Below are 27,923 nucleotides of genomic sequence, written 5' to 3'. Positions count from 1 at the left end.
TGTTCACCTTTAATTACATATGCAACATTCATCCAAGGTTGAATTCTGCAGAATTTCTACTTAACATATTCACCATGCAATTCTAACTTTTCCATAACACATTATAATATGAAGTCCAATTGCATTTATCAGATTTGCCACAAATGACAGATTTAGCATGCTTCAAAATTTATCTTTTGCATCAAAATTACAGAATATGATGAGTATGATGCAGAACTTTGTATTTTGCAGAGAATTTGCAGAATTTGATAACTATTATTTAGACTGTACAAGAACTTTAAACGTTCTAATTAATTCCAATCTGCATTCTTGTTTCAGCCACCAGATTTATTCCAAACATCAAATTCAGCAAGGTAACCAAGATGAAAAGTGCAGACTTTTGACTTCTTATGAACACTGTTAATTCAAAATTAATGCAGAAAAGTTAATTTGGGTTAGAATTGTGAGTTGCCTCTCACAAAGCGCTTCTTTAATGTCATTAGCTTGACATTAGTTGTTCCTCACTCAAGAGGAACCAATTTCAAGCACACTTGAACTTTCTCAATCTGACCTCCATGATAGATTTTTAGTCTTTGTCCATTCACCTTGAACTCTCTCCCATCCTTTGGATCTGCTATTAGTACAGCACCATATGGAAATACTTCTTTCACCACAAAAGGTCCAGACCACTTAGATTTTAATTTCCCTGAAAACAATCTCAACCTTGAATTAAAAAGCAAAACAGACTGCCTAGGTTTTATATCTCTTTTTAGAATAAACTTGTCATGCAGCTTTTTGGTCCTTTCCTTATACATTTTGGCATTTTCATATGCATTGAGTCTAAACTCATCTAATTCATGCAGCTGTAACAATCTTTTATTTCCTGCACTCACTTGATCAAAATTCAACCATTTCACAGCCCAAAAAGCTTTATGTTCTAGTTCCACTGGTAAATGGCAGGCTTTTCCATATACTAATTGATAAGGAGACATGCCAATTGGTGTCTTGTAAGCTGTCCTGTATGCCCATAAAGCATCATCCACTTTCTTAGACCAGTCCTTCCTTGAACTACTAACTATTTTCTCCAAAATCTGTTTTATTTCTCTGTTAGAAACCTCCACTTGACCACTTGTTTGAGGGTGATAGGGTGTAGCTATTCTATGCTTTACTCCATACTTCTCTAGGACTGATTCTAGATATTTGTTGCAGAAATGGCTTCCTCCATCACTTATCAGAATTCTGGGCACTCCAAATCTTGAAAAAATGTTCTTTTTGATAAATGCAATAACAGTCTTAGCATCATTGGTTCTGGCAGGAATTGCTTCCACCCATTTGGACACATAGTCCACTGCTACAAGCATGTACTCATTCGAGAATGAGGTAGGGAAAGGACCCATGAAGTCTATTCCCCACATGTCAAACAATTCTACTTCAAGTATATTTTGTAATGGCATCTCATGTTTTCTAGATATATTCCCCATTCTTTGGCATCTATCGCACCTTTCCACATAGTTCTTAGCATCTTTGAACAAAGTTGGCCAGAAAAGACCAGATTGCAAAACTTTTGCTGCTGTTCTTGAACTTCCATGATGTCCTCCATATTCTGAACTGTGGCAATGCCACAAAACATCTTGCTGCTCTTCCTCTGGTATACATCTTCTCAGCAATCCATCTATTCCAATTTTGAACAGTAGTGGATCTTCCCAAACATAATATTTGCTATCATGGAAGAATTTTTTTCTCTACTGCCAATTCATCCAATTTGGAACATGGTGTTTAGCTTTAAAGTTGGCTATATTAGCAAACCAGGGCTGTGATTCAATCTTGAATAGGCTTTCATCTGGAAATTCTTCTTTAATTTGTTCCACTCCAAATGGTATGACTTCAAGTGGTAATCTTGACAAGTGGTCAGCAACACTGTTTTCTTTCCCTTTTTTTGTCTTTGATCTCTAGCTCAAATTCTTGGAGGAGTAGAATCCATCTTAATAATCTGGGCTTTGCATCCTGTTTTGTCAAAAGATATTTAAGAGCAGCATGATCAGTGTATACAATCACTTTTGAACCCATTAAATATGATCTGAACTTATCAAAAGCATGTACAATAGCTAAAAGTTCTTTTTCTGTTGTTGTGTAATTCACTTGTGCAGGATTTAACACTTTGCTTGAATAATAGATAGCATGTAATTTCCTATCTTTCCTCTGTCCTAAAACAGCACCCACTGCACTATCACTTGCATCACACATGAGTTCAAAAGGTAATTTCCAATCTGGTTTTGCAAGAATAGGTGCAGAAATCAGTTTCTCTTTTAAAACAGAAAATGCATGCAAACAATTATCATCAAATATGAAATCTGCATCTTTTACAAGTAAATTACTCAAGGGTTTAGCAATCTTGGAAAAATCTTTTATGAATCTTCTATAAAAACCAGCATGTCCTAGAAAACTTCTAACTCCCTTAACATTGACAGGTGGAGGCAATTTACTAATGACTTCTATTTTAGCTTGGTCCACCTCCATTCCTTTCTCTGAAATTTTATGACCAAGGACAATGCCTTCTTGTACCATGAAATGGCACTTCTCCCAATTAACACAAGGTTAGTATCTTGACATCTCTGCAAAACAGTGGATAGATTAGCTAAACAATCATCAAAAGAATCACCAAAAACGGAGAAATCGTCCATGAACACTTCTATGATGTTTTCTACCATATCAGAAAAAATAGAAAGCATGCATCTTTGGAAAGTGGCAGGGGCATTACACAAACCAAATGGCATTCTCCTATATGCAAAGACTCCAAATGGACATGTAAATGCAGTTTTCTCTTGATCTAAAGGATCTACAGCTATTTGATTATATCCTGAATACCCATCAAGAAAACAATAAAATGAATGTCCAGCAAGTCTTTCTAACATTTGATCTGCAAATGGTAGTGGAAAATGGTCTTTTCTAGTTGCATTATTTAATTTTCTATAGTCTATGCACATTCTCCATCCAGTCACAGTCCTAGTAGGGACAAGTTCATTCTTTTCATTAGGTACAACTGTCATACCACCTTTCTTTGGAACAACTTGGACTGGACTTACCCAATTGCTGTCAGAAATAGGGTATATTATTCCTGCATCTAACAGCTTTATGACCTCTTTTTTAACTACCTCTTTCATGGCTGGGTTTAACCTCCTTTGTGGCTGCACAACAGGTTTGAAATTCTCTTCAAATAAAATTCTGTGCTTACAAAATGAAGGATTTATACCTTTCAGGTCTGCAATACTCCAGCCAATTACAGATTTGTGTTCTCTCAAAATTCTGAGCAAGTTTTCCTCTTGTTCTTCCTTAAGTTCATTGTTGATGATGACTGGATTTTCATGATTCTCATCCATAAATGCATACCGCAAGTGTGAAGGGAGTTGTTTCAGTTCTAACCTTTGCTTTTCTTCTTCTTTAGCATCCTTTTTCAGCTCTTCTTTCACTATATTTTCTGCAGGTTTTTGAATTGGCAAAGCTTCTAGTTGCTGCTGCACTTCCATGATATCTTCTTCATTCAGAGTTTCAGATTTGTCATTCCCTGCAGATATTATCTCTTCTAACATAGCAGTTTCATCAAAATCTTTCATATGGTGTTGTGTAATGAAAGTATCCAGTATATCTATCTTCATACATGTATTATCTTCAACTGGATATTTTAAAGCTTCAAACACATTAAATATTACCTTCTCATCTTGAACTCGAAGCATAAGTTCACCTTTTTGCACATCTATTAAAGCTCTTCCAGTTGCAAGAAATGGCCTTCCTAGGATCAAAGGAATGTTAGAATCCACCTCCATGTCCAGAATTACAAAATTTGCAGGAAAAATGAACTTATCAACTTTAACTAATAAATCTTCGATAAGTGTATGATCTATCAGCTAGCTGCAGTGTAATATTGGTAGGCTTCACTTCCTCTATTCCAAGTTTCTGCAGAACAGCTAATGGCATCAGATTTATGCTTGCTCCCAAGTCACACAATGCTCTTCCCACAGTGCAGTTTCCTATTTCACAAGGAATGCTAAATGATCCAGGATCTTTCAACTTTTGAGGAAGCTTTCTTTTGAGAATGGCACTGCACTCCTCTGTCAAAGGTACTGTTTTGTCATGCTCTAGCTTCCTTTTTCTGGAAAGTAGTTCTTTCATGAACTTTGCATATGAAGGCATTTGCTCCAAAGCTTCTGCAAAAGGAATGTTAATTTGTAATTTCTTAAAGACATTCATAAACCTTTCAAATTGTTCCTCTTGTTTAGAATTTTGGACTCTTTGAGGATAAGGCAGCCTCTTGTATTTTTTTGGGTCTATTGGCTTACAAGCTTCTTCAAAGAGTTGCTTTTTGGTTTTCCTTTCAGAATTCATGGGAACTTTTTCTTTTTCTTCTGAATGGTCTTTCTTCAATAGCTTAAAATTTCCTTGTTGCAGATCTTGTTCAATATTTCTTTCTACTACATCATTCACTTTCTTTTCTGCTGGTTTAGGGCTTGCAACTACAGCTCCACTCCTTGTAGTTATGGCTTGACATTGCTCTTTAGGATTGACTACTGTATTGCTTGGAAATCTTCCTTCATCCCTGCTGGATAATTGTTCAGCTAATTGTCCGATCTGTGTTTCTAGTTTTTTCATGGAGGCTTCTTGGTTTTTGAAACTTGTTTGAGTCACCTTCATGAATTGCAGCATAGTCTCTTCCATCTCAGTCAACCTCTCATTCATAGGTCTGAAAAATTTCTGATTTCCTTGAGGTTGAGTGGATGAATTCCTCTGAAAATAAGGCTGTTGTGTTGCTGGACCTGCATTAGAAAAAGGCAAATTTGAGTTAGAATTCTTTGCAGCAGAATATTGATTATTCCAATTAGAATACTGCTGAGTTCTATTATTCGAAAATTGAAATCCAGGGGGATATGATGGCTGTTGTCTCTGAAAATTATTCATATAATTCACTTGCTCTTGTGGTTCACTTGTGGATGCCTCACATGCACCATTTGCATGGTTTCCTCCACAAAAATCACAACTTAGCTGACTGGTAGGCATACTCCCTGTTTGCAGATTGTTGATTTGTTGTGTTAAGGCAGCTAATTGTTCTGAAAACATTTGATTTTGTAGCTGATTTTGTGCAAGAAAAGTTTCCAGAACTTTAGCTTCATGACCAGAGTTTCTTCCTTGATTCCTTGAGTTTGAATTCTGATACATTGAAGATGCCATCATGTCAATAATCCTTTGAGCTTCTTCTAAGGACTTTGTATTTAATGAACCTCCAGCAGCAGCATCAACCATTGTTCTTGTTACTGCATTCATCCCATTATAAAAAGTTTCCAATTGCATCCAATCTGGAATACAATGATGTGGACACCTTCTTAGCAATTCTTTGTATCTTTCCCAAGCTTCATACAATGATTATCCTTCTTGCTGCACAAAGGATGTAATTTCTCCTCTCAGCTTAGCAGCTTTGGATGGAGGTAAGTACTTGGTTAAAAACTTATTCACAAGTTCTGTCTAGGTTGTGATACTTCCTTGTGGTTGAGCTTGTAACCAGCATTTTGCTTTATCTCTCAAGGAGAAAGGAAATAGTCTCAGTCTGATGGCTTCTTCACTAACCCCATTTATTCTTATGGTGTCACATAGCTGTAGAAAATTTGAAATATGTAAGTTAGGATCATCAGAATTTCCACCAGAAAACTGATCTTATTGGACTAAGTGTAATAAAGCAGGCTTAATCTCAAAATGGTTGGCTTGAATAGTTGGCCTGATTATAGAAGAGTTAAAACCTTGCATGTTAGGAATTGCATAGTCCCCTAATGTTCTAATTCTATTTTGTTCTGCCATCTCTATTTCTGAATTTAGTTGTCTCAAAGATGTAGGTGTTCTTTTCACTCTAGGATTACTCTGAGATTCTGGAGAATGGACAGCTTCTAACTCACTATCACTCCCTATGGCTTTTTCTGCTCTAGACTCTTTTCTCAATCTTCTTAAGGTTATGTCTATGTCAGGATCAAAGACTAGAGTTGATTTGTTTTTGTTTTTGCCACGCATATACAATTCAAAATGAAGCAAAAGTAAACTACAAGTTAGTATTCAGAACTGCACCACGAAAATTATGCAGTAAATATCAGTAAAAGTAATTGAAACACAAGTTTAAAAGTTGCAGAATTATGCAGAATGGACAAAATGTCTAACTACAGATTACTACTACAGAAATTTAGAGAACAAAATACTCAATCTAGCTATTCTTATGTTACTAATGATATTGAAACTCTAATTTCCCCGGCAACGGCGCCAAAAACTTGTTGTTCGCAATCTAACACTAGCAAGTGCACTAGGATTGCAGCAAGTGATGAGTAAATTTAAGATCAGAATATCGTCTCCACAGGGAATTTAGATTTCAAGTACCACTTCACAGAATTATAACTATTTGAGCCATACGAATTTTGGAAGGAGATTTGTAACATATAGCAGCAATAAACCAAAGCAATTAAAGCAAAGAACTTGCAGAGAAACAGAGTATAAGATTTGTGATGAAATGAAATAGCAATGAAAGATAGTTCGGAATTTACTTCACAAGAATATCAATATCAATCCAATTAAATCCTCTGAACATTCAAGCAATTGAATAATTGACAATCAGTTTCACATATATCTAGCCAAAGGTTAATTCCTTAACTCATTGACCCTAACAATCCACTAAACCTCCCTAATCCCTTAGGTGAGATTCAATTTCAGGTTGCATTAAGAATTAGAACTATAAGATTGCAGAATTAGGTCTCCTTATCCCTAAGAAATCCCTAAACTCTGGTTGCCAATTCAGATCGGAGCAAACAATCCAATTCCCATTGGTAAAGATTCCTCTTGATTAATCAAATGAATTTCCATTCAGAGATTGCATGAAAAGCAGAATTAACAACTCAATTAATCCAAAAACTTAAAGTTCAGAAGATAAAGTCGAATCAATACATCAATTCGAGTTCCATAAACCCCTAACTATGGGAAATTAAGCACACATTGCAACAAAAACAGAGAAAGAAGAAGAAGAAGATGAAGAAGAATGCAGAGCAGCCATGGCCACGAGCTCCAATCCGATCCCTCTTCTTGGAGCTTCAAGCTTCGACCCCAGTCTTCTCTCCACTCTCTCTCAACGAGAATCTAACTAACAAAACAGAAAATGAGCAACCGATCCCGGTTTTCGCGCTTCAGTCATGTATATATAGAAACCCCACTTCTGCGTGTTGTCACTTTTCTTCACAAGAGTAACCACGCAGAAGCTTTATGTAGTGCGCGTGTTCACTTTCAAGAGCAAGAGTAACCACGCGCAACTTGCAGAGTTGAAGGCTTCTCTGGAACATTCACTTTTATTCAGAATAGTGGCAACGCAGGAGGTCAAGGGCTGCGCGTGATCACTTTCGTGAGTAATAGTAACCACGCGCAAGTTTTCCTGATACAAGTGCCTCTGGAACGCTCACTTTCGCTGGCGAGAGTGACAACGTGCAGCTCCTCAGGAATAGAGTCTTCTCTGGAACGTTCACTTTCGCTGGCGAAAGTGATAACGCACACTGGCAACGCTCACTCTTGTAACTAAAAGTGATTACGCACAGGCTCCTCTTCTCATTTAGGCTCTGGAATGATCACTTTCACTAACAATAGTGATCACGCCCAGCCTACATCCCATAATTCTTGTATTTTGGAGTCCAACATTGCCGTTCTTCCTCTTCCTTTCCATTGATGATCCATTTCCATGACTTTTGCTCAGCTTATTCCTTCAAAACAAGATAAATTCCTTAAGAACTAAGCATAAATTCTACAAATGCGAAAATAACTACAAATTGAATTAAAACTTTCAATCATTCTCTTTTTCTGAGTTTTTCTGCTTTCTTCATATATTTTCCTTATTAAATGAGCTAGAATTATGGTAAAATATCAGTAAAAATATGGATTCATCACTACCACTCTCTTATCTTGCATTAACACACATCCCAATCCCTGATGGGAAGCATCACAGTACACCTCGAACAGTCGACTAGTATCAGGAAGAATCAACACTGGAGAGGAAGTTAGTCTCTGCTTCAACTCATTAAAGCTTTGTTCACATTCCTCAGTCCATACAAAGGGTTGATCACGGCGAGTTAACCGTGTTAATGGTGCAGCTATCTTCGCAAATCCCTCTATAAATCTCCGGTAGTAACCTGCTAGACCCACAAAACTATGAATCTCTGTGGCTGTCTTCGGCCTTTCCCACTGCAACACCGCTTCAACTTTGGAAGGATCAACTGCAATTCCTTTAGCGGATATAACATGACCAAGGAACTTCACTTCCTTTAGCCAAAACTCACACTTAGACAGTTTAGCATACAATTGTTTCTCCCTTAAGACACTAAGTACAGTCCTCAAATGCTCTGCATATTCCTCTGACGAACTAGAATAAATCAAAATATCATCAATAAAGACTACAACAAATCGATCCAAGAAAGGTCTAAAGATCCGATTCATGTAGTCCATAAACACAGCTGGAGCATTTGTGACTCCAAAAGGCATCACTATATACTCATAGTGGCCATATCTAGTGCGGAAAGCAGTCTTAGGAATATCTTCATCCTTCACTCGAATCTGATGGTACCCAGACTTCAAATCAATCTTAGAGAATACCTTAGCACCTCTCAACTGGTCCATCAAATCATCGATTCGTGGCAATGGGTACTTATTCTTAATTGTCAACTTATTTAACTTGCGATAATCAACACATAATCTAGAACTGCCATCCATCTTTTTCACTAAGAGAACTGGTGCTCCCCAAGGTGATACACTCGGCCTAATCATCTGTTTCCGCATTAGATCCTCAATCTGCTCCTTAAGCTCTATCAACTCTTTCGGCGCCATTCTGTAAGGTGCTACAGACACTGGCTCAGCTCCAGGAATCAAATCTATAGAAAACTCCACCTCTCTACGTGGAGGTATTCCAGGAATATTCTCTGGAAAAATCTCAGGGAACTCTCGTACTACTGGTATTGACTGAAGGCTTTGCTCCACTTCTGCATTCATAACTCCCAACAAAACAAAACAAGATACTCCCTCACCTAAAGATGTTTCTACCTGTCGAGTAGAAATTAATTCCACACAGCCTTGTTGCTCAGGAAAGATTAAACACCTCCGGCCACAATCAATTAGCACACGATTGGCAGTTAGCCAATCCATACCCAGGATTACATCTAACCCTGACATCGGGATACAAATAAAGTTTACTTTGTACTTTCGTCCCTCAATTACTATGGGGCACCTAACACAAACCGTTGAAGTCTGAATCGAACTTAAAGTAGGTGTCGATACTACCAATTCACATCCTAGATCGCTCAATGGTAACCCTAAGTTTCTCACACAAATGTCCGCAATAAAAGAGTGCGTGGCTCCAGAATCAAACAATACAGAAAGAGAAGTACCTGCCACTACCGCTGTCCCCTGAACGAGATCTGTTGCCTGGGCTGCCTCTGATGCAGAAGTAGTGAATACACGTCCTTCTGCTCTCGATCTAATTCTCGTCAGAGCTCTAGTCGCTTTAGGCCTAACAGCATGCAAGGCGCTAGCAGAAGATGAAACTGCCCCACTAGGCGTAGGACAGTCCCTAGCAAGATGCCCTGGCTGCTGGCACGAGAAGCAAACCCTGACATCAGCCTGTGGGCACTGGCTCAGGTAGTGTGGCCCACCACACCTGAAACATCTGACAATCTGCGGCACTGAGGCTCTAGGAGCAGAAGAAGTTGCTCCCCTAGGCTGAAATGTAGAAGTAGCAGTCCCTATTGGCACCGGGGCTGATGCTGCTGATCCTCTCGACTGAGATGGTCGAGATTGCTGTTTGCGTAGCGACCGATTGTAGGGGCCCTTCTTAGCACCCTTACTTCCATTACCATAACTACTAGCAGCTCTACTAGATGGAGCCTTCCTAACTCCACCAACATCCTCTGCATTAAGACTCTCTATAATGGTGGCTTGATCCACCAAGTCAGCAAATTTCGTGATCCTAAGTGGGATTAAAATCCTCTTTATGTCAGTTCTCAACCCGTCTGAAAACCTCTGACATCTCCACTCCTCCGAGGTCGGGTAAGAATAAAATCTGTAAAGCCACTCAAACTGTATTGCATACTTATAGACTGATGAGTTTCCTTGCACCAAGTTTAGAAACTCCCGCTCTTTGGCAGCACGAACATGGGAAGGGAAAAACTTTCCCAAAAAACTACTTCTAAATACAGCCCAAGTGATGACTTCACCTCGGGCTTCCAGCATAGCACGAGCTCCGTGCCACCACATCTCTGCATCCCCTATCAGCATATAAGTAGCATATAACACCTTCCTCTCTTCGGCGCAACCCATAGTTAGAAAGATCTTCTCAATCTCCCTGATCCAGAGTTCAGCAGCATCTGGTCCATCCACTCCCGTGAATTGAGGGGGATCATTCTTCCTAAACTTTGACAAACCATGGTATTCAGGAGAAGGTGCAGCTGAGGCAGTAGCTGCTGCTGCCTGTGCTGCAGCAGCGGCTTGGTTTGCAGCTTGCTGCTGCTGAATCATATCTAGACTCTGCCTAACAGTGGCTGCCATGGCCTCCATGGCGTGAGCCATTTGGTTCACGTCAGCAGGAGGAGGAGGGTTTGTAGCAGATCTTCTTGGTCTAGCCATCCTAATATATAGACTCGCTTAGTTTACTAACGTTTAATACGTTCAGCAATACCATCACATAACTATACTCACAGATTCAGCTTACAGTGATATATTCATATTTAGTATATCATAACAATTTAATCAATTTAGCATTAAGCACAGCATCATATCAGCATTTCACACAGCATAACAAACACACTTGTCTCAGCAATCATTTACAGCTTAGCTTAACAACCTTTTATTCATGCAGTATGAACCGCCTATAACTCACCCCAGTATCATATACCAAAATTTTCTACATCTGTCGTGTCTGAGAACCGAGGTGATCAAGCTCGTTCCCTCACAACCTGATGATTAGAAATTATGATATATGATTCACAGCTAAAATTCACATGTCTAATATGCACAACTAACGTCTAACAACCTCACCCCGTAGGTTTACCTAGACCATGCTCTGATACCACTAAAATGTCACGACCCCTTTTATAAGGAACCGAGAACATTGTTTCTACATCACAAACTTATTTAAAATAAATAAAGTATAGAGAATATAAGTATGAAATTCTCTTCTCATTCAAAATAAAACAGAGTTTCTTATAACAAATATCCAATAAAACAACACAATATTATATTAGTTCATAATATTCAAAATACCCAAAATTATACTACGTAGCTCCCTCTACATGAGGTCTCAAAATATAAGGGAAAAAGAACTTTGATGCAGTATTACTTGACCCCAGCTTCTAACACTTCTTCACTGGCCCCTCAGCCTGTGAAGTAGATGCAACACCTGCTACATCTGCTCACGTACCACCGTACGATCATCGCAGTACACACGCACACAACGACATAGAAAGAAATGCAAGGGTGAGCTTACCAAACTTAAAATAAAATCATATATATAGAGCAAAATATTTCTCACAGCAATAATCCCATGCATTTCCAGCCCATCTAATGCACAGCATGAAAACGGTTTCCAACTGGTTTCACAGCCTAAGTAATCCAGAAGGAACCGAGCCCGTCCGGGAGCGACCCATTCCGGTATCTGGATCCAGACAGCACAGCACAGCAGCTCAGCATGAACTTACCGTTACACGTCTACCCACCTAAACATGTAACTCGGCTCTATAATGATGCAAAACATATATCTCAGCATGATGCACACCGCTAAAATTATTTTAACAGCTCAGGTAAGGCAAGTTTAGGATAGATCAGCCAGAATCTCAGCATTTTAAATCAATTAATAGCAGTTACAGCTTAGAAAATAACTTTTATTCAATAGATCTAACAAAATCATATCAAAACATCTTGAAATAGCATATTAAACCGTTCAAAACGTAGTTCATAGGTTAAAGTAAACTCCCCTTACCTCAGAAAGATGATTCACACTAGATCTACCGAATATTACGTGTTTTAATGCAAGATTCACCGAAGATTCGGCTTTAGAACGGAGTTTTTCCTAAGAACACCATGAACTTCTATGAGAAAAAGAAGGAGAAGAGAAACGAACGGTAAATCTAGCTTCAAACTTAAAGAAACTTATTTCAAATCCTTCAGAATAGACGTAGAATCTTAGATCTGACAAGAAATCTAAGTTTAGTAAGGTTTAGTATGAGAGAAATGGTGGTATTTGGCCTTAGAACCTTTGAGAACCTTGGATAGGGGTGAAAAAATGAAAATTTCTTGTGAAGCCCCCTTTTTATAGAAAATTTTCAAAATACTGTGCACGCCGGAAACACTGTTCAGGGCACTATTCACGCCAGAAAATACTGTGCACGCGTACTGTACACGCAATGTACGCGTATGTGACGTCATGATGATGTCACTGATGACGTCAGCAGTCACTGTACATACACTATTTTCACTGTTCATACGCGGTTTGCACTGTTCATAGGCGGTTTTACTGTTCATCTGACACTGTTTATAGGTACTGTTCACTTCTTTTTTTTTTTTTTTTAAATAATTTCAAACTCCATCTAAATATATTCCAATACCAAATAATCCTTCAATTAACATTGAACAAGTATAAAATATTATAGATTACTCAATAATAAATCTCTAGCCTGACAATTATGGTCCATTTCGAGTACCTGTATTTAAATGCAAGTGGGTTGATAGTAATAGTGGTGTCAAAATTGATGAACTTGGATTTACTTTGGTCGACCTTAATGAAATTGGTCATAAAGAAGAGCCTTTCATCATGGCTTTCCAAGTAAAGCAAGTATTTTATGTCACCGATCCATCTAATAAAAGGTGGTCAATTGTTCTACAAGGTAGAAGTAACAATGTAAATGAAGAATTTGGAGATTTAAGTAATATAATTGATACTCCTTCCTTGTCAACACGTGTGCTAACTTTTAATGAAGATGATGTGGATGATGTATATGCCACTCGTGAGGATCATTAGGAAGGAATATGGGAGAACAATGAAACTTGATCATATTTTTGAAATAGGTTATTGTTATTAATTTTTATTTATGATGCTAATTTTTGTTGTCTTTTAAGTACAATATGTTATTATTTAAAATCAATTTATACTAATGACTTGTAATTTATTTTTCAGTTAACAAGTAATTATGGATGAACATCAAGCCTCTCCTTCAGGTAGTACACAATCTACAAATAAGAAAAAAGTTAGAGGTCCCACTAAAATGAAACATGTTACAGTCAAATGCCTTAATGAAGAGAGATTACATGTTGACATAGATGAGATCACTGGGCATCCTACAGGGGATTCAGCTGCCCAGTTTATGAGTACCATGGGGGTTCATGCTAGAACAAAGGTTTCTATTTTATTGCCCAATTGGGATCATGTAGAGGAGGCTGTAAAAAATCATATTTGGGCAGATGTTATGGTAAAATGTTATTTATACTTAACATTTTTGTTATTAAACTAGATTAGGATATCAACATGTATTAACTTATTGTTATCTTTGTAGGAAACTTAGGACATTCCAAAAACAGAAAAGATGAGAAGGAAAACCCTTTCTATTGTGGCTGAAAGGTGGAGGGCATATAAAACTACTTTGACAAACCAATACATTTTTGGAGAAAAGAAAGGAGAATTTCCTGGTGATAAAAACCCCACTATTGATCATGAGACATGGAATGCATTTGTAGAGTCTAGAATGACTGAAGAGTTTATAGTATGTTATGACTATATGCATTACCATTTGTGAATATTAATTTTTACCCTTACTCTTATAATATGATATCTTTATAGGAGAAAAGAAAGAAGGCACAACAGACGTAGGCAAATAATGACACCTTTTATGTGATGTCACGTGGGGGTTATCCATGGCTTAAGAAGAAGTTGATGAATGAGAAGACTATGAAACATCAGGCTAGTGAAGATGAGACTGTAGTTAGTGATCCTCCTTCTCCACCCACACGTCATGAATTATGGAAGTTTGCTCATATTAAGAAAACGGGCGAGTTTACAACTGAGGCAGCAAAAGAGATTGCTAGCAAGATAGTAAGTATAATTTTGCTGTACATATGATGCTAATTAACATATATTTCAAAGGGTTTATTAAATTTTTGGTATCTTATATTGTAGGATGTACTAAAGCAGCAAGCTGAAGAGGGATCTTTTGTTTCCCATGGGCAACATGATATACTAACTATTGCCATTGGGAAGCCTGAGCATGCAGGTCAGGTTCGGGCAGTTGGTGGAGGTTATGGTTTGCGGACGTACTTTGGACAACCATCATCTTCACAGTCATCTAGCTCAGTTGAACAATTGGTGGAACTGAAGGTCTCTCAAGTTGTAAGTCAGATGAAAGAGGAGATTCATCGGCAGGTGAAAGAGGAGTTTCATAGATAGATGAAGGAGGACATGCAAAGGCAACTACAAGAGCATTTACAGTACTTAGCCAACAATTTCAGCACAATACTCCATTGATTGAACCAGTTATTACACGTGTGAGTACAAAGGGATCATGTGCAAGTGCTAATCCCTCTACTACTGTTGTTGACCCTGATACCTCTAATCGGTGTGAGTTGTTTGTCGATGCATCACCCGATCCTGTTGGCATAGGGAGGATTCACATGTTTGGGTCTACTGTGCACCATCAGACCATAGGAGATGATATGGTTAGGGTTTCAGTAATGGATGTTAGACATCCAGAGGCAAGAGTTCCTGTGCCGACAGAGGAGGTTCAAATGATGGGACAAGCCCTAAACACCTTCCTTCAGTGACCTCAGAGTTTGGTGAAGATGATATCTTCAGAGGTATGTTATTTAAGTAATATTTAATTTTAACTTAGTGTTATTTTCTTCTAATTTAGTATAATATCAAAATTGTACGTTGTTGAATAGGATGTTGTTGCCCCACCAAAGGATAAGGAGAAGGTTGTGGTTACCCCTTCAAGAAATCTACCTCCGATAAAGAGGCTATGGAGATTAGTCGCAGATATGGAAGATGATGATCGACCCAAACAAGTCCCTTGGCCACATGTGGTGTTTGGCAGATCTAATAATATACCTCTATATATAAGTCAAAGTGACATATAAGAGATTATTAATGGGCACTGTATGCTGAACATATCAATTTTGCAGTTGTGGTTATTGTAAGTATTTTAATGAATTCCATTTTTGTTTTGTTGATTTATTCTAACTTTGTTTCTAACCTTGTAGATATATTCATAAATTAAGTGTCAATAAGAAAAATGACCACATTTATGGATTTTTGGAACCCGAGTCAATCCAAAAAAGTGGGAACAAGGCAGAAGAATCACAAGCTTACATCCAGAATTGGATGGCTGACTCAAATAAAAAAGTTTACCTAGCCCCTTACTTTTCTGAGTAAGTTATCTTTACCATTAATTGATTACAAAAAGTTTTAAGAGTGTATTCTATCTCAACATATGTTTCTCAATGTAGTGCTCATTGGCAACTAATGGTTATTTGTCCTATGGAAAATAAAGTTGTATGCATTTGTTCATTACATAGACCTCCGCCTGCAGAGTTCAAACAATTATTAGATAAGTAAGTAATTTAAAAACAACTACTTTCTTTTGTTGATTATCATTACATTTGATTTTAAACCATAATAATAATGTTATTTTATTATCAGAGCAATGGAAGGATATTACATACTGAAGGGCTCAAAATTGAAGAAAAAAAATGCTTTGGATATCTCTTAAAGTAGGTTATTTTAATTCCATGAATGATATTTAATCTAATGTATTTTATTTTTATTATCCTTACTATTGAAATTGATTTTTATATATTTTTTTGTAGTCTCATAAGCAAAAAGAAAACTTTGAGTGCGGATATTATGTAATGAAGACAATGCATACTATTGTTGATTTAGACATAGTATCGGGTTGGACTGATGTGAGTTTTATAATTTTCAAAATTCTTATTTTAAGTTTTTTTATTTTATTATGTTTTATGAATTACTTCTAATTCTATTAATTTTTCTTTACAGATATTTATTGATCGATCATCATTGCCACAAGAAGTCTTGAATACCATTAGGGACCAATGGGCTACATTTTTTCTTGACACATTGATTAGTTAGGACTTATGTTTATAGTTTTGGACATAGTTAAAACTCCTTTTCCTTTGGAGTATAAATATGATTGAGATGTCATTTATATGAAGTGATTTAAGGAAATTGTGCATCATTGAAATTGTCTGAATTGTCTGATTTGCAGGTTTTATATTGATTCTTTCGAGAAACAAGCTAATTATTAAAAAAAAATCACCACTTTTAAAATCGGTTATACCTTACCCGATTTTGAAAGTGAACTTTTAAAATCAGTTATGCCATAACCGATTTTAAAACTTTATTTTCAAAATCGGTCATCGCATAACTGATTTTAAAAGTGAACTCTTTAAAATCAGTTTCGCATAACTGATTTTAAAAGTAATCGATCCTTTAAAATCGGTTGTGTCATATCCGATTTTAAAAGTTTAGTTTCAAAATCGGTTGTTAACCGATTTTAAAAAGTTCACTATTTAAAATTGGTCGTTTCAAAATCGATTAAACAATCGATTTTAAAAATAAAAAATAACCGATTTTAAAAATATTTTTCCCACTAGTGTTATTAGCTAAGGAACGCATGCAAAACTCGATTTGGGCAACGGAAAATCCTTTGAAGTGACTCTAGGACTCAAAGGAAGGATTCCCCACCGCTCTCTCGCCTCCTGGCGCCTTTGGGCCCGAGTACCAATTTGGGTCTCGCTTTGGTCCTTTTTTGCTTATTGCCTAAGGAACACTAATGAATCCACTTTTTATTATATTTTTACTTGCCTTTTTGGTGCTCTTTGATAGAAAAAATGGACTTAGATAGTGAAAATAATATAGAAATCACATTTTGAGTAAATATCATAGGTTTATTAATTTTTAGTTAATTTGCATTTAATTACATAGATATAGGTTGCAATTTTAATTATCTTGATGATTTTGCAGAATGCCCAAGTTAAATTTGAGAAATCTTGGTCCTTGGATGAAAGTTGCCCCCAAAGTAGCCACTTTTGGGAGCAAAAGTGGCAACTACAGCAAGTCTGGGCATTAAAAGTTCCAAAGTAGCCACTTTCAAGCCCAAAAGTGACAACTCCAGAAGCTCCAGGGACGCTAAATTGGAAGCATGATGCGCGTGGTTACTATGGGCTCTCAAAGTAACCACGCGCACCAAAGTAGCCACTATCAAGCCCAAAAGTGACAACTCCAGAAGCTCCAGGGACGCTAATTTTGAAGCCTTCCTACGCGTGGTTACTATGGGCTCTCAAAGTAATCACGCGCACCAAAGTAGCTACTTTCAGCACAAATAGTGGCAACTCCAGAGAAGCGGCAATCCTTCCATCCTGCGCGTGGACACTTTCAAGGCCCAAAGTGGACACTTTCAAAGGCAAAAGTGGACACTTTGGTGACATGTCATCCACTATAAATAGATTTTAGGAATTAGGGTACGGGACTTTTGACACTTTACACAATTTTCTTTGCCAAATTGGGATAATTTCTTACGACATTGGAGTCTTGGGTGACAGCCAAGGGTCCTCTATAGGTTTTAATTTCCAATTTCTCTTTTGATTTTTGTTGAATTTGCATTAATGATGTTTACGTTCTTGCATTTCTTTCTCTCTTTTGTGAAGCCCATCCACATGGAGGGCTAAACTTCCTTGTAATTCCTAGTCAATGCACATGAATCTTGAATTCTTGGGATTAATTGCAATACAAATCTTTCTTTCCTTGAATTTATTAACCCCAATCTCTAAATGAAATGGAATTTGTATGAAGGGAACATTGCTTAATGAACCCTAATTTACGTAACGAGTTCTAATCCAAAATTGCTTAATTTTGGTTAATCCTTGAGGTTGCTTAATCTTAGGGATAGAGATTGGAGCCCATTAAGATGCTTAATTTTAATTGGGATGTTAAAGTTAGTCTTCGCTTGTTAGATTAACTTAATTTAAGGGAAAGAAAGGGGATTATTGAATCATTTGGAAGAATAATGATAGAACTCATTGCTTGACTAGGGATTACTCATTTTAATTGATTGAATTTCATTAAATTTACATTTCGTTCTTGATTAAAACCCGGAAATTGACAAACCTCCCCCCAATTTACTTGCTTTAACATACATGTTTACACTTGTTCGATGTATGTTCCCAACCAAAATTTCCTTGGAGACGACCTAGGATAACACCCTAGTACTGCATTCATTTCTTTGCATATTTGATGAGGATTAACGACAATCTTTTGCATGACAAGTAGATAAATATCGTTTCATCAAATTGGCGCCGTTGCCGGGGAGTTTTTGGTGCTGAACTTATATTGAACATGCTTGGTACTCTGTTTTTGTGTCTTGCATGTTAGTGTGTTTGTTTCATTTTGAGTTTTTGTATTGTGTTGATAGTCATACGAATTTTATGGTTTGTTTTTGCATTATCATTGCATGATTTTCTGCATCATTTCCTTCATTCAAGTGCTGAAAATTTTCAATCCCTCACTTTCAATTTTCTGCACTCATTTTGCTGCATATTTCTCTGTTTTTTCTGCATAATTCTGCAGAATTCTGCAGAGAAATTTTAAATTGTTCTTGTCATTTCATTTACTCAATTTGCTTTCAATTTAGTTAGTTGATATCTAGTGCATGACCCGATCAAACCTTGGAGATTTGTATCCATTAGACCAGGAGATTGATAGGACTTTTTATAGGAACCTTAGGACACATAGGGATCACTCTGAACACTCTGAATTATTATCATCACCTACTGCATCTTTGCAATCTGTGACACAAAATTCTATTTACTCTTCTCCATTTTCACTTAACTCTAGTTTTGGAGCAATGGTAGGTGACGAGAGGACTCTTAAGGAGCTAGCTGCACCGGATGTCACATACCAAACATTGTGCATCCAATATCCAGATGTAGATGCCCCTTTTGTTTTAAAACTGGATTAATTCACCTTCTACCTAAATTCCATGGTTTTGCAGGTGAAGACCCTCACAAACACTTGAAGGAGTTTCATATTGTGTGCTCCACCATGCGACCTCAAGGTGTCCCAGAGGAGCATGTCAAATTGAAGGCCTTCCCTTTCTCATTAATGGACACTGCAAAGGACTGGTTGTACTACCTTCCACCGGGATCAATAACAAGTTGGGACAACCTCAAAAGACTCTTTCTAGAGAAGTTCTTTCCAGCCTCCCGAGTTGCATCTATAAGAAAGGAGATTTGTGGAATTAGGCAGCTAGAAAGAGAAACTCTCTATGAATACTGGGAGAGGTTTAAAAGACTATGTGCCAGCTGCCCCCACCACCAAATTAGCGATCAATTGCTGATCCAGTACTTCTATGAGGGATTACACCTAATGGATAGGAGTATGATCGATGCAGCGAGTGGAGGAGCTTTGGTAGACAAGACCCCTGTGGCAGCCAGGAACTTGATAGAAAACATGGCTGCCAACTCCCAGCAATTTGCAACTAGACAGAATTCTTGTGTTACTAGAGGTGTGCATGAAGTTCAAGCTACAGAACCAAACAAATTGGAGCACAAGATTGATGAGCTAGCCTCCATGGTAAAGCAATTAGCTGCAATGCAAAAGAGTGCTGTCTCTGCAACACCTCCACCACCAGTTCCAGCTACACTTTGTGGAATATGCTCAGCTGCAGATCATTATACAGACAGCTGCCCCACATTGCAGGAGTCAGATACTCCTGAAGGTAATCCCCAAGCCTATGCTGCAAATATTTACACTAACAAATTTCCTTTTCAGCAGCAGAAGCAACAACCAAACTGGGATCTTTCTTTAAACCGGTATAACCCGGGCTGGAGAAATCATCTAAACTTGAGGTGGGGAGGAAATTCCAACCAGCAAAATCAGCAAAGTAACAATTACCAAGCTGGTCTAGGTAGGCCACATCAGCCACGCCAATGGAATGATCAACAACATGGGCAACAACCTCACCAACAGCAGCAAGCATCCTCATCCCAAGCCTCTTCTTGTCAGAAGAATGAGCCATCATTGGAGGAGCTTGTGAAGCAAATGGCCATGAGCAACATTAATTTTCAACAGCGAACAGAGGCCAGTATCAGAACAATTGAGAACCAGATGGGACAGTTGGCTTCCTCTATAAATCAAATTCAGTCCCAAGGTTCAGGCAACCTCCCAACACAGACAGTCACAAACCCAAAGAATGTCAGTGCAATTACTCTGCGGTCTGGGAAGGTAATGCAAGAGCCTGAAATGCCTAGGGAGAAGGAGATCCCAAGCCCTTTGGTTGATGAAAGGGGGGAAGAAAATGCACCCACCACTCAAGAAGTGGTAGAAGAAGCTGAAAGGGCAATTCCACCACCTTTCCCTCAAAGGGTTATGATTGCCAAACCAAGTAAGAAAGCTGAGGAGAGTGACAAAGAAATCTTGGACACTTTCAGAAAAGTTGAGGTAAACATACCCTTGCTGGAGGCAATTAAACAAATACCCAAGTACGCCAAGTTCTTGAAAGATTTGTGTACACATAGAAGGCGTCTGAAAGGTAATGAAAGAATCAACATGGGTAGGAATGTTTCTGCACTTTTTGAGAAACAAAGAACCACAATGCCTGAGAAGTGTAAAGACCCAGGAACATTTACTATTCCATGCATCATTGGTAATAATAGGATAGACAATGCAATGCTAGATCTAGGAGCATCCATTAATGTTATGCCGTTGTCTATTTTTTCTTCTCTATCTCTTGGTCCCTTGCAGCCCACAGGTGTAGTGATTCAGTTGGCCAATAGAAGCACAACACACCCAGCTGGACTTGTTGAAGATATGTTGGTGAAGGTGAATGACCTCATATTTCCAGCTGACTTCTACATCCTTGACATGTAAGAAGAAGAGTCACTCAAAAATTCTGCACCTATCATTTTGGGAAGACCGTTCTTGAAGACTGCAAGAACGAAGATTGATGTACATGCCGGTTCACTCACCATGGAATTTGGGGATAACATTATGCGCTTCAACATATTGGATGCCATGAAACATCCGATTGAAGAACATTCTGTCTTCCATATTGACGTATTTGATGCATTAGTGGATGAGAGCTGGACCGAAATTTTGAGAAACTCTTTTCTTAATTTTTCCCATTATGTAGATGCTTTTGTTTGTGAATCTTATGAAAATTCTTTGTATGATACTTGTGCTGAAAATTCTGATTATTTGAATGAAAGTTCTAAATGTTTTAGTGTTGATGAAGTTGATAATTCCATAGGGGTGGAATGTGAAGTATTGGATTTAGCAAATACAGTTGAATCAAACCCCTTTGATTTAAATGTTGCAGAAATTTTGTCAAATGAAAATGCTAAATCACTTCCCTCTATAGAGCAACCTCCCACATTGGAATTAAAACCTCTACCGGAGCATTTGAAATATGTCTATTTGGAACCAAATGAAAAGCTCCCAGTTATCATCTTCACCAAGCTTGATAGTGATCAAGAGGAGAAGTTGCTAGAAGTGATCAAAAAGCACAAAAGAGCCATTGGGTGGACACTTGCTGATATACCAGGAATTAGTCCCTCCATGTGCATGCATAGAATTTTGTTGGAAGAAGATGCTAAACCGGTGAGACAACCTCAAAGGAGGGTGAATCCCATCATCCTAGATGTGGTGAAGAAGGAGGTCACAAAGTTGCTTCAAGCTGTGATCATTTACCCAATCTCTGATAGCACTTGGGTTAGCCCTGTGCAAGTGGTCCCCAAGAAATCTGGACTTACAGTGGTCAGGAATGAGAAGAATGAAATGATACCTACCAGAGTCCAGAACAGCTGGAGAGTCTGCATAGACTACCGGCGGCTGAACCAGGCCACAAGGAAGGACCACTTTCCACTACCTTTCATTGATCAAATGCTTGAAAGATTGGCAGGTAAATCCCACTATTGCTTTCTAGATGGTTACTCTGGTTATTTTCAAATTTGTATTGCCCCTCAAGACCAGGAGAAAACCACATTTACATGTCCCTTTGGCACCTTCGCTTATCGAAGAATGCCTTTTGGCCTTTGTAATGCTCCTGGCACATTCCAGAGATGCATATTAAGTATTTTTTCTGATTTAGTGGAGCATTGCATAGAGGTATTCATGGATGATTTCACAATTTATGGCACCTCCTTTCATGCATGTTTAGTCAATTTAGAAAAAGTCTTGAAGAGGTGTATTGAGACTAACCTTGTACTTAACTTTGAAAAATGCCATTTCATGGTAGAGTAGGGTGTAGTTCTAGGACACATAATCTCTGAAAAAGGTATTGAGGTTGATCCTGCAAAATTGGATGTTATTTCACACCTTCCTTACCCCTCATGGGTGAGGGAGGTTCGTTCTTTTTTGGGCCATGCAGGATTTTACAGGAGGTTTATCCAGAATTTTTCCAAGATTGCAATTCCTCTTTCAAAGCTGCTGCAAAAAGATGTTGAATTTGACTTTGATGAGGACTGCAAGGAGGCTTTCAACTTCCTTAAAAAAGCCTTAACAACCACACCAATTATCCAACCTCCAGATTGGTCAATACCCTTTGAGCTGATGTGTGATGCCTCAAATTATGCAGTGGGAGCTGTCCTTGCACAGCGGGTTGGTAAGGTCCCTCATGTCATTTATTATGCTTCTAGGACCTTAGACACTGCACAATCCAATTACACCACAACTGAAAAGGAATTGTTGGCCATAGTGTTTGCATTAGATAAATTTAGATCATATCTGTTAGGATCAAAAGTTGTGGTGTTCACTGATCATTCTGCTTTGAAGTTTTTGCTAAAAAAGACAGATTCTAAACCCAGGCTGATAAGGTAGATGCTCTTACTTCAAGAATTTGACTTGGAGATTAAAGACAGAAGTAGAGCACAAAACTTGGTGGCAGACCATTTAAGCAGAATAGAGGGAGTCCCTGAACGCATTCCCCTCAAGGATGATTTTCCTGATGAACAACTCTTAGAGTTGTGCACATCCCATGTACCTTGGTATGCTGATTTGGTTAATTTTTTGGTTTAAGGAATTTTCCCTACAAATGCATCAAAAATTCAAAGGGACAAAATTAAGAGCGATGCCAAACATTATGTGTGGGACGACCCTTACTTATGGAAGTTCTGTAATGATCAAGTGATCAGAAGATGCGTCCTTGATGAAGAGATCCCATCCATATTGTAGTTCTGCCACAATTTGGTTGTGGGAGGACACCTTGGACCTCAAAGAACAGCAAGAAAGGTGTTGGACTCAGGATTATACTGGCCCTCCATTTTCAAGGACTCTTGGCGAACATATTCTGTCTGTGAGAGTTGCCAGAGGTCAGGAGGAATGATCACTAAGAGGCAGGAAATTCCTCAGCAACCTATTCTATATTGTGACATCTTTGATGTCTGGGGTATTGACTTCATAGGTCCCTTTCCCTCTTCTTTTGGGTTCTTATACATTTTACTTGCTGTTGACTATGTTTCAAAATGGGTAGAAGCTAAAGCTACCAAGACTAATGATGCTAGAGTGGTTGCAGAATTTGTTCGCTCCAACCTATTTTGCAGGTTTGGCATCCCATGTGCCATCATTAGTGACCAAGGGAGTCATTTTTGCAACAAGACAATGGAAGTCCTGCTGAGAAAATATGGAGTTCTGCACAAAGTTTCCACAGCCTACCACCCGCAAACAAATGGCCGAGCAGAACTTTCCAACAGAGAAATAAAGAAAATACTTGAAAGAGTTGTACAGCCCCACAGAAAAGATTGGAGCCGCAGACTAGATGATGCCTTGTGGGCACACAGGACTGCATTCAAAGCACCCTTGGGCATGTCTCCTTACAGAATAATCTTTGGCAAGGCTTGCCATTTACCAGTGGAGATAGAGCACAAGGCATACTGGGCAGTGAAGGCTTGTAATATGCACTATGACTCAGCTGGAGAGCAAAGAAAGCTTCAATTGCAAGAGTTGGAAGAGTTACGTCTAGAGGCATATGAAAATTCCAGAATTTATAAGGAGAGAACCAAGAGATACCATGACAAGTTGATAGCCAGGAAATAATTTTGTGTTGGTCAAAAGGTGCTCTTGTTCAACTCCCGCCTCAAATTCATGCTTGGAAAGCTTCGCTCAAGGTGGATTGGTCCATTTATAGTCACGCAAGTGTTTCCTAATGGTGCAGTGGAAATCAAGAGTGAATCCACTACCAAATGTTTCACAGTGAATGGACATCGCCTGAAGCATTTTTTAGAGAACTCAGTTCCTGTGGAGGAGATTGAAGAGATGGATGTGTATTGCCCCATCATTCCCTCCAACCAAGACCCTTGTCATGAGTAAATCACTTCGAACGTCAAGCTAATGATGTTAAAGAAGCGCTCTGTGAGAGGCAACTCACAAGTGGATAAGCAATTTTGTCTTTTCATTATTTCTCTTTTGCATTCTTTCAATTACATTTTTGTCTTCATTTGAGGTGTAATGAGCTAAGCAATTTCTGATATGCTTCAATTTTGTGTAAATAATTCTTTGTTGATGCACAATTTTGTAGGAATTCTGGCAGCAGTAACCACTTTGGGCACTCATTCTTGCTAGGTACAATTCATCCTTCATGAAAGTGGCCACTCTTGTAGGCTATAGTGACTACTTTGGCTCAAGGTAAGCAAATCCTTCTCTGTAGTTCCCACTTTTAAGAGTGGGAGTGACCACTTTGGCACCCAGGAGCTCAATCATTTGCGCGTGGACACTTTGGAGACCAAAAGTAGCCACGCGCAAATCTCCTTGCATTGTAGCCTCTCTGGTGTTCCCACTTTCTCCCTTGAAAGTAGCCACGCGCAATTCAATTGTATTTTGGGGCTTACTGAAGTTGTCACTTTCTTCAATGATAGGCACCACGCGCATATGCTCATGAAGAGGAACTCTCTGGAGTTCCCACTTTTCAGCCCCATAGTCACCACGCGCATATGCCCACACACATAAGCTTACTGTAGTTGTCACTTTCTTGGATGAAAGCCGCCACGCGCAAATTGGAATCAATTTTAACCTCTTAGATGCTCCCACTTTTCTTGTTTGGAGTAGGCACGTACACCATTTGCACTATTTCCCTTGGGCCCAACCCAAAGTAGGCACTAATTCCTTTGAAAGTGAACACGCTCACCATTTCCCACACTCCTCACACCACACAACGCCCAACACGCACCATTTTCATGTCACCATTTCACACACCCACTCACACCCACTCACACCCATTCACACCCACTCACTCCTAGGTCCAAAATGCACTTTCCCTCACCACACCCAAGGTTCCAAGCAAGGTAATTCTCTCAATTTCTCTCCATTTATGGTTAGGGTTCATAGATTCCCCAATTTGGGGCTTTTCAATTTTACTTCTTTTTTTATTGAAATTGAGGTGTAATTCTTATGTAATTGAGCATTCTTACATGAATTAGAGAGGGTGAGGTCCCTAAATTGCACCCAATGGAAGAGTTCCTTATCTCTCTCTCACCTCCTGGTGCCTTTGGGCAAAAATTCCAACTTGGGGCTCACCTGGGTCCTCTTTTGCTTTGTCGCTAAGGAACGCGTGCAAAATGCATTTCGACCCACTGAAACACCTTGGAAGTGACTGCTAGGACTAATAGGAAGAGTTCCCTGTCTCTCTCTCGCCTCCTGGCGCTTTTGGGCCCATATTCCGATTTGGGTCTCGCCTGGCTCCTTATTTGGTAAGTCGCTAAGGAACACGTGCGAAACTCATCACGAGCCACTGAATCATCTTGGAAGTGACTGCTAGGATTAATCAGAAGAGTTCCTTGTCTCTCTTACACCTCCTAGTGCCTTTGGGCAAAAATTTCAACTTGGGGGTCACCTGGGTCCTCTTTTGCTTTGTCACTAAGGAACGCGTGGAAAACGCATTTCGGGCTACTGAAACACCTTGGAAGTGACTGCTAGGACTAATAAGAAGAGTTCCTTGTCTCTCTCTCGCCTCCTGGCGCCTTTGGGCCCAAATTCTAATTTGGGTCTTGCCTTGGTCATCTTTTGCTATGTCGCTAAGGAACGCGTGCAAAACTCATCTTGGGCCACTAAAACACCTTGGAAGTGACTGATAGGACTAATAGGAAGAGTTCCCTGTCTCTCTCTCGTTGCCGGGAATTTTGCATTTAAATATCATTAGTAGTAGAAAAGTAACTAAATTGAGCATTTATTTTGTTGCTTTGCTTTCAAAGTGCTTTCTGCATAATTTTACTGCACCTTATGTAGTGTTCTGCATAATATTATTGTCTGCTACATAGAGTTTTTACATTCTTTTTATTTGCATAAATTCCGTTTTCATTGTTCTTCATATTTGTAATTGCCATTCTACATATTTTTACATGATTTTACAATTTTGCAACTGCTAGATTTAAGTTTCTATATGCTTTTACTGATAGATTTTGCATGATTTCTGTTGTGCATTTCTGAATATTGATTGTAGTCTAATTTTTTTTTAATCTGATTTGTATATGCGTGGTAAAAACATGAATAAATCAATTCTGGTCTTTGATCCTGACATAGACATAACTTTGAGAAGATTGAGAAAAGAGTCTAGAGCAGAAAAAGTCATAGGGAGTCATAGTGAATTAGAAGCTGTCCATTCTCCAGAATTTTAGAGTAATCCTAGAGTAAAAAGAACACCTACACCTTTGAGACAACCAAATCCAGCAATAGAAATGGCAGAACAAAACAGAATTAGAACATTAGGGGACTATGCTATTCCTAACATGCAAGGTTTTAACTCTTCTATAATTAGGCCAATTATTCAAGCCAACCATTTTGAGATTAAACCTGCCCTACTACATTTAGTCCAACAGGATCAGTTTTCTGGAGGAAATTCAGATGATCCTAACTTACATATTTCAAATTTTCTGCAGCTATGTGACACCATAAGAATGAATGGAGTTAGTGAAGAAGCTATCAGATTGAGACTATTTCCTCTTTCCTTGAGAGATAGAGCAAAATGCTGGTTACAAGCTCAACCACAAGGAAGCATCACAACCTGGACAAAACTTGTGAATAAGTTTCTAACTAAGTACTTCCCTCCATCCAAAGCTGCTAAGTTGAGAGGAGAAATTACATCCTTTGTGCAGCAAGAAGGAGAATAATTGTATGAAGCTTGGGAAAGATACAAAGAATTACTTAGAAGGTGTCCACATCATTGTATCCCAGATTGGATGCAATTGGAAACTTTTTATAATGGGATGAATGCAGCAACAAGAACAATGGTTGATGCTGCTGCTGGAGGTTCATTAAATACAAAGTCCTTGGAAGAAGCTCAGAGAATTATTGAGATGATGGCATCTTCAATGTATTAGAATTCAAACTCAAGAAATCAAGGAAGAAACTCTGGTCATGAAGCTAAGGTTCTAGAAACTTTTCTTGCACAGAATCAGCTACAAAATCAAATGTTTTTAGAACAATTAGTTGCCTTAACACAACAAATCAACAATCTGCAAATAGAGAGTATGCCTACCAGTCAGCTAAGTTGTGATTTTTGTGGAGGAAACAATGTAAATGGTGCATGTAAGGCATCTACAAGTGAACCACAAGAGTAAGTGAATTATATTAATAATTTTCAGAGACAACAGCCATCATATCCTCCTGGATTTCAATTTTTGAATAATAGAACTCAGCAGTATTCTAATTGGAATAATCAATATTCTGCTGCAAAGAATTCTAACTCAAATTTACCTTTTTTTAATGCAGGTCCAGCAACACAACAGCCTTATTTTCAGAGGAATTCATCCACTCAACCTCAAGGAAACCATAAATTTTCCAAGCCTATGAATGAGAGGTTGACTGAGATGGAAGAAACTATGTTGCAATTCATGAAGGTGACTCA

The 27,923-nt window shown here is 38.4% G+C and overlaps 1 protein-coding gene, 2 non-coding genes and 1 pseudogene across 3 annotated transcripts; 2 read left to right on the top strand and 2 right to left on the bottom strand.

Annotated features, from left to right (window-relative positions):
• Nucleotides 1–5,329: 5,329 nt before the first annotated feature.
• Nucleotides 5,330–5,436, top strand: LOC113853445. Its single transcript, XR_003502617.1, has one exon. It is a non-coding gene; the product is annotated as a small nucleolar RNA R71 (small nucleolar RNA).
• A 3,812-nt stretch (nucleotides 5,437–9,248) lies between these two features.
• On the bottom strand, nucleotides 9,249–10,653 carry LOC113851958. Its single transcript, XM_027482227.1, has 2 exons — nucleotides 9,420–10,653; nucleotides 9,249–9,259 (listed from the first exon to the last, which is right to left on the bottom strand). The coding sequence occupies exons 1-2, from the start codon at nucleotides 10,651–10,653 to the stop codon at nucleotides 9,249–9,251; spliced, it is 1,245 nt and encodes a 414-aa protein (XP_027338028.1).
• A 9,646-nt stretch (nucleotides 10,654–20,299) lies between these two features.
• LOC113851956 overlaps nucleotides 20,300–27,923 on the top strand; it is a 121,652-nt pseudogene continuing 114,028 nt past the window's right edge.
• On the bottom strand, nucleotides 27,139–27,245 carry LOC113853331. The gene has a single exon (XR_003502504.1). It is a non-coding gene; the product is annotated as a small nucleolar RNA R71 (small nucleolar RNA).

Source organism: Abrus precatorius, unplaced genomic scaffold (genome assembly GCF_003935025.1).
Source record: "Abrus precatorius isolate BTA unplaced genomic scaffold, Abrus_2018 Scaffold10, whole genome shotgun sequence".
In the NCBI taxonomy this organism is placed as follows: domain Eukaryota; kingdom Viridiplantae; phylum Streptophyta; class Magnoliopsida; order Fabales; family Fabaceae; genus Abrus; species Abrus precatorius.
This window is presented reverse-complemented; position numbering and strand designations above follow the sequence as displayed.

Bases quoted from the DNA above. Each gene is read 5' to 3' on its own strand.
- LOC113851958 (XM_027482227.1), bottom strand. From the start codon at position 10,653: ATGGCTAGACCAAGAAGATCTGCTACAAACCCTCCTCCTCCTGCTGAC.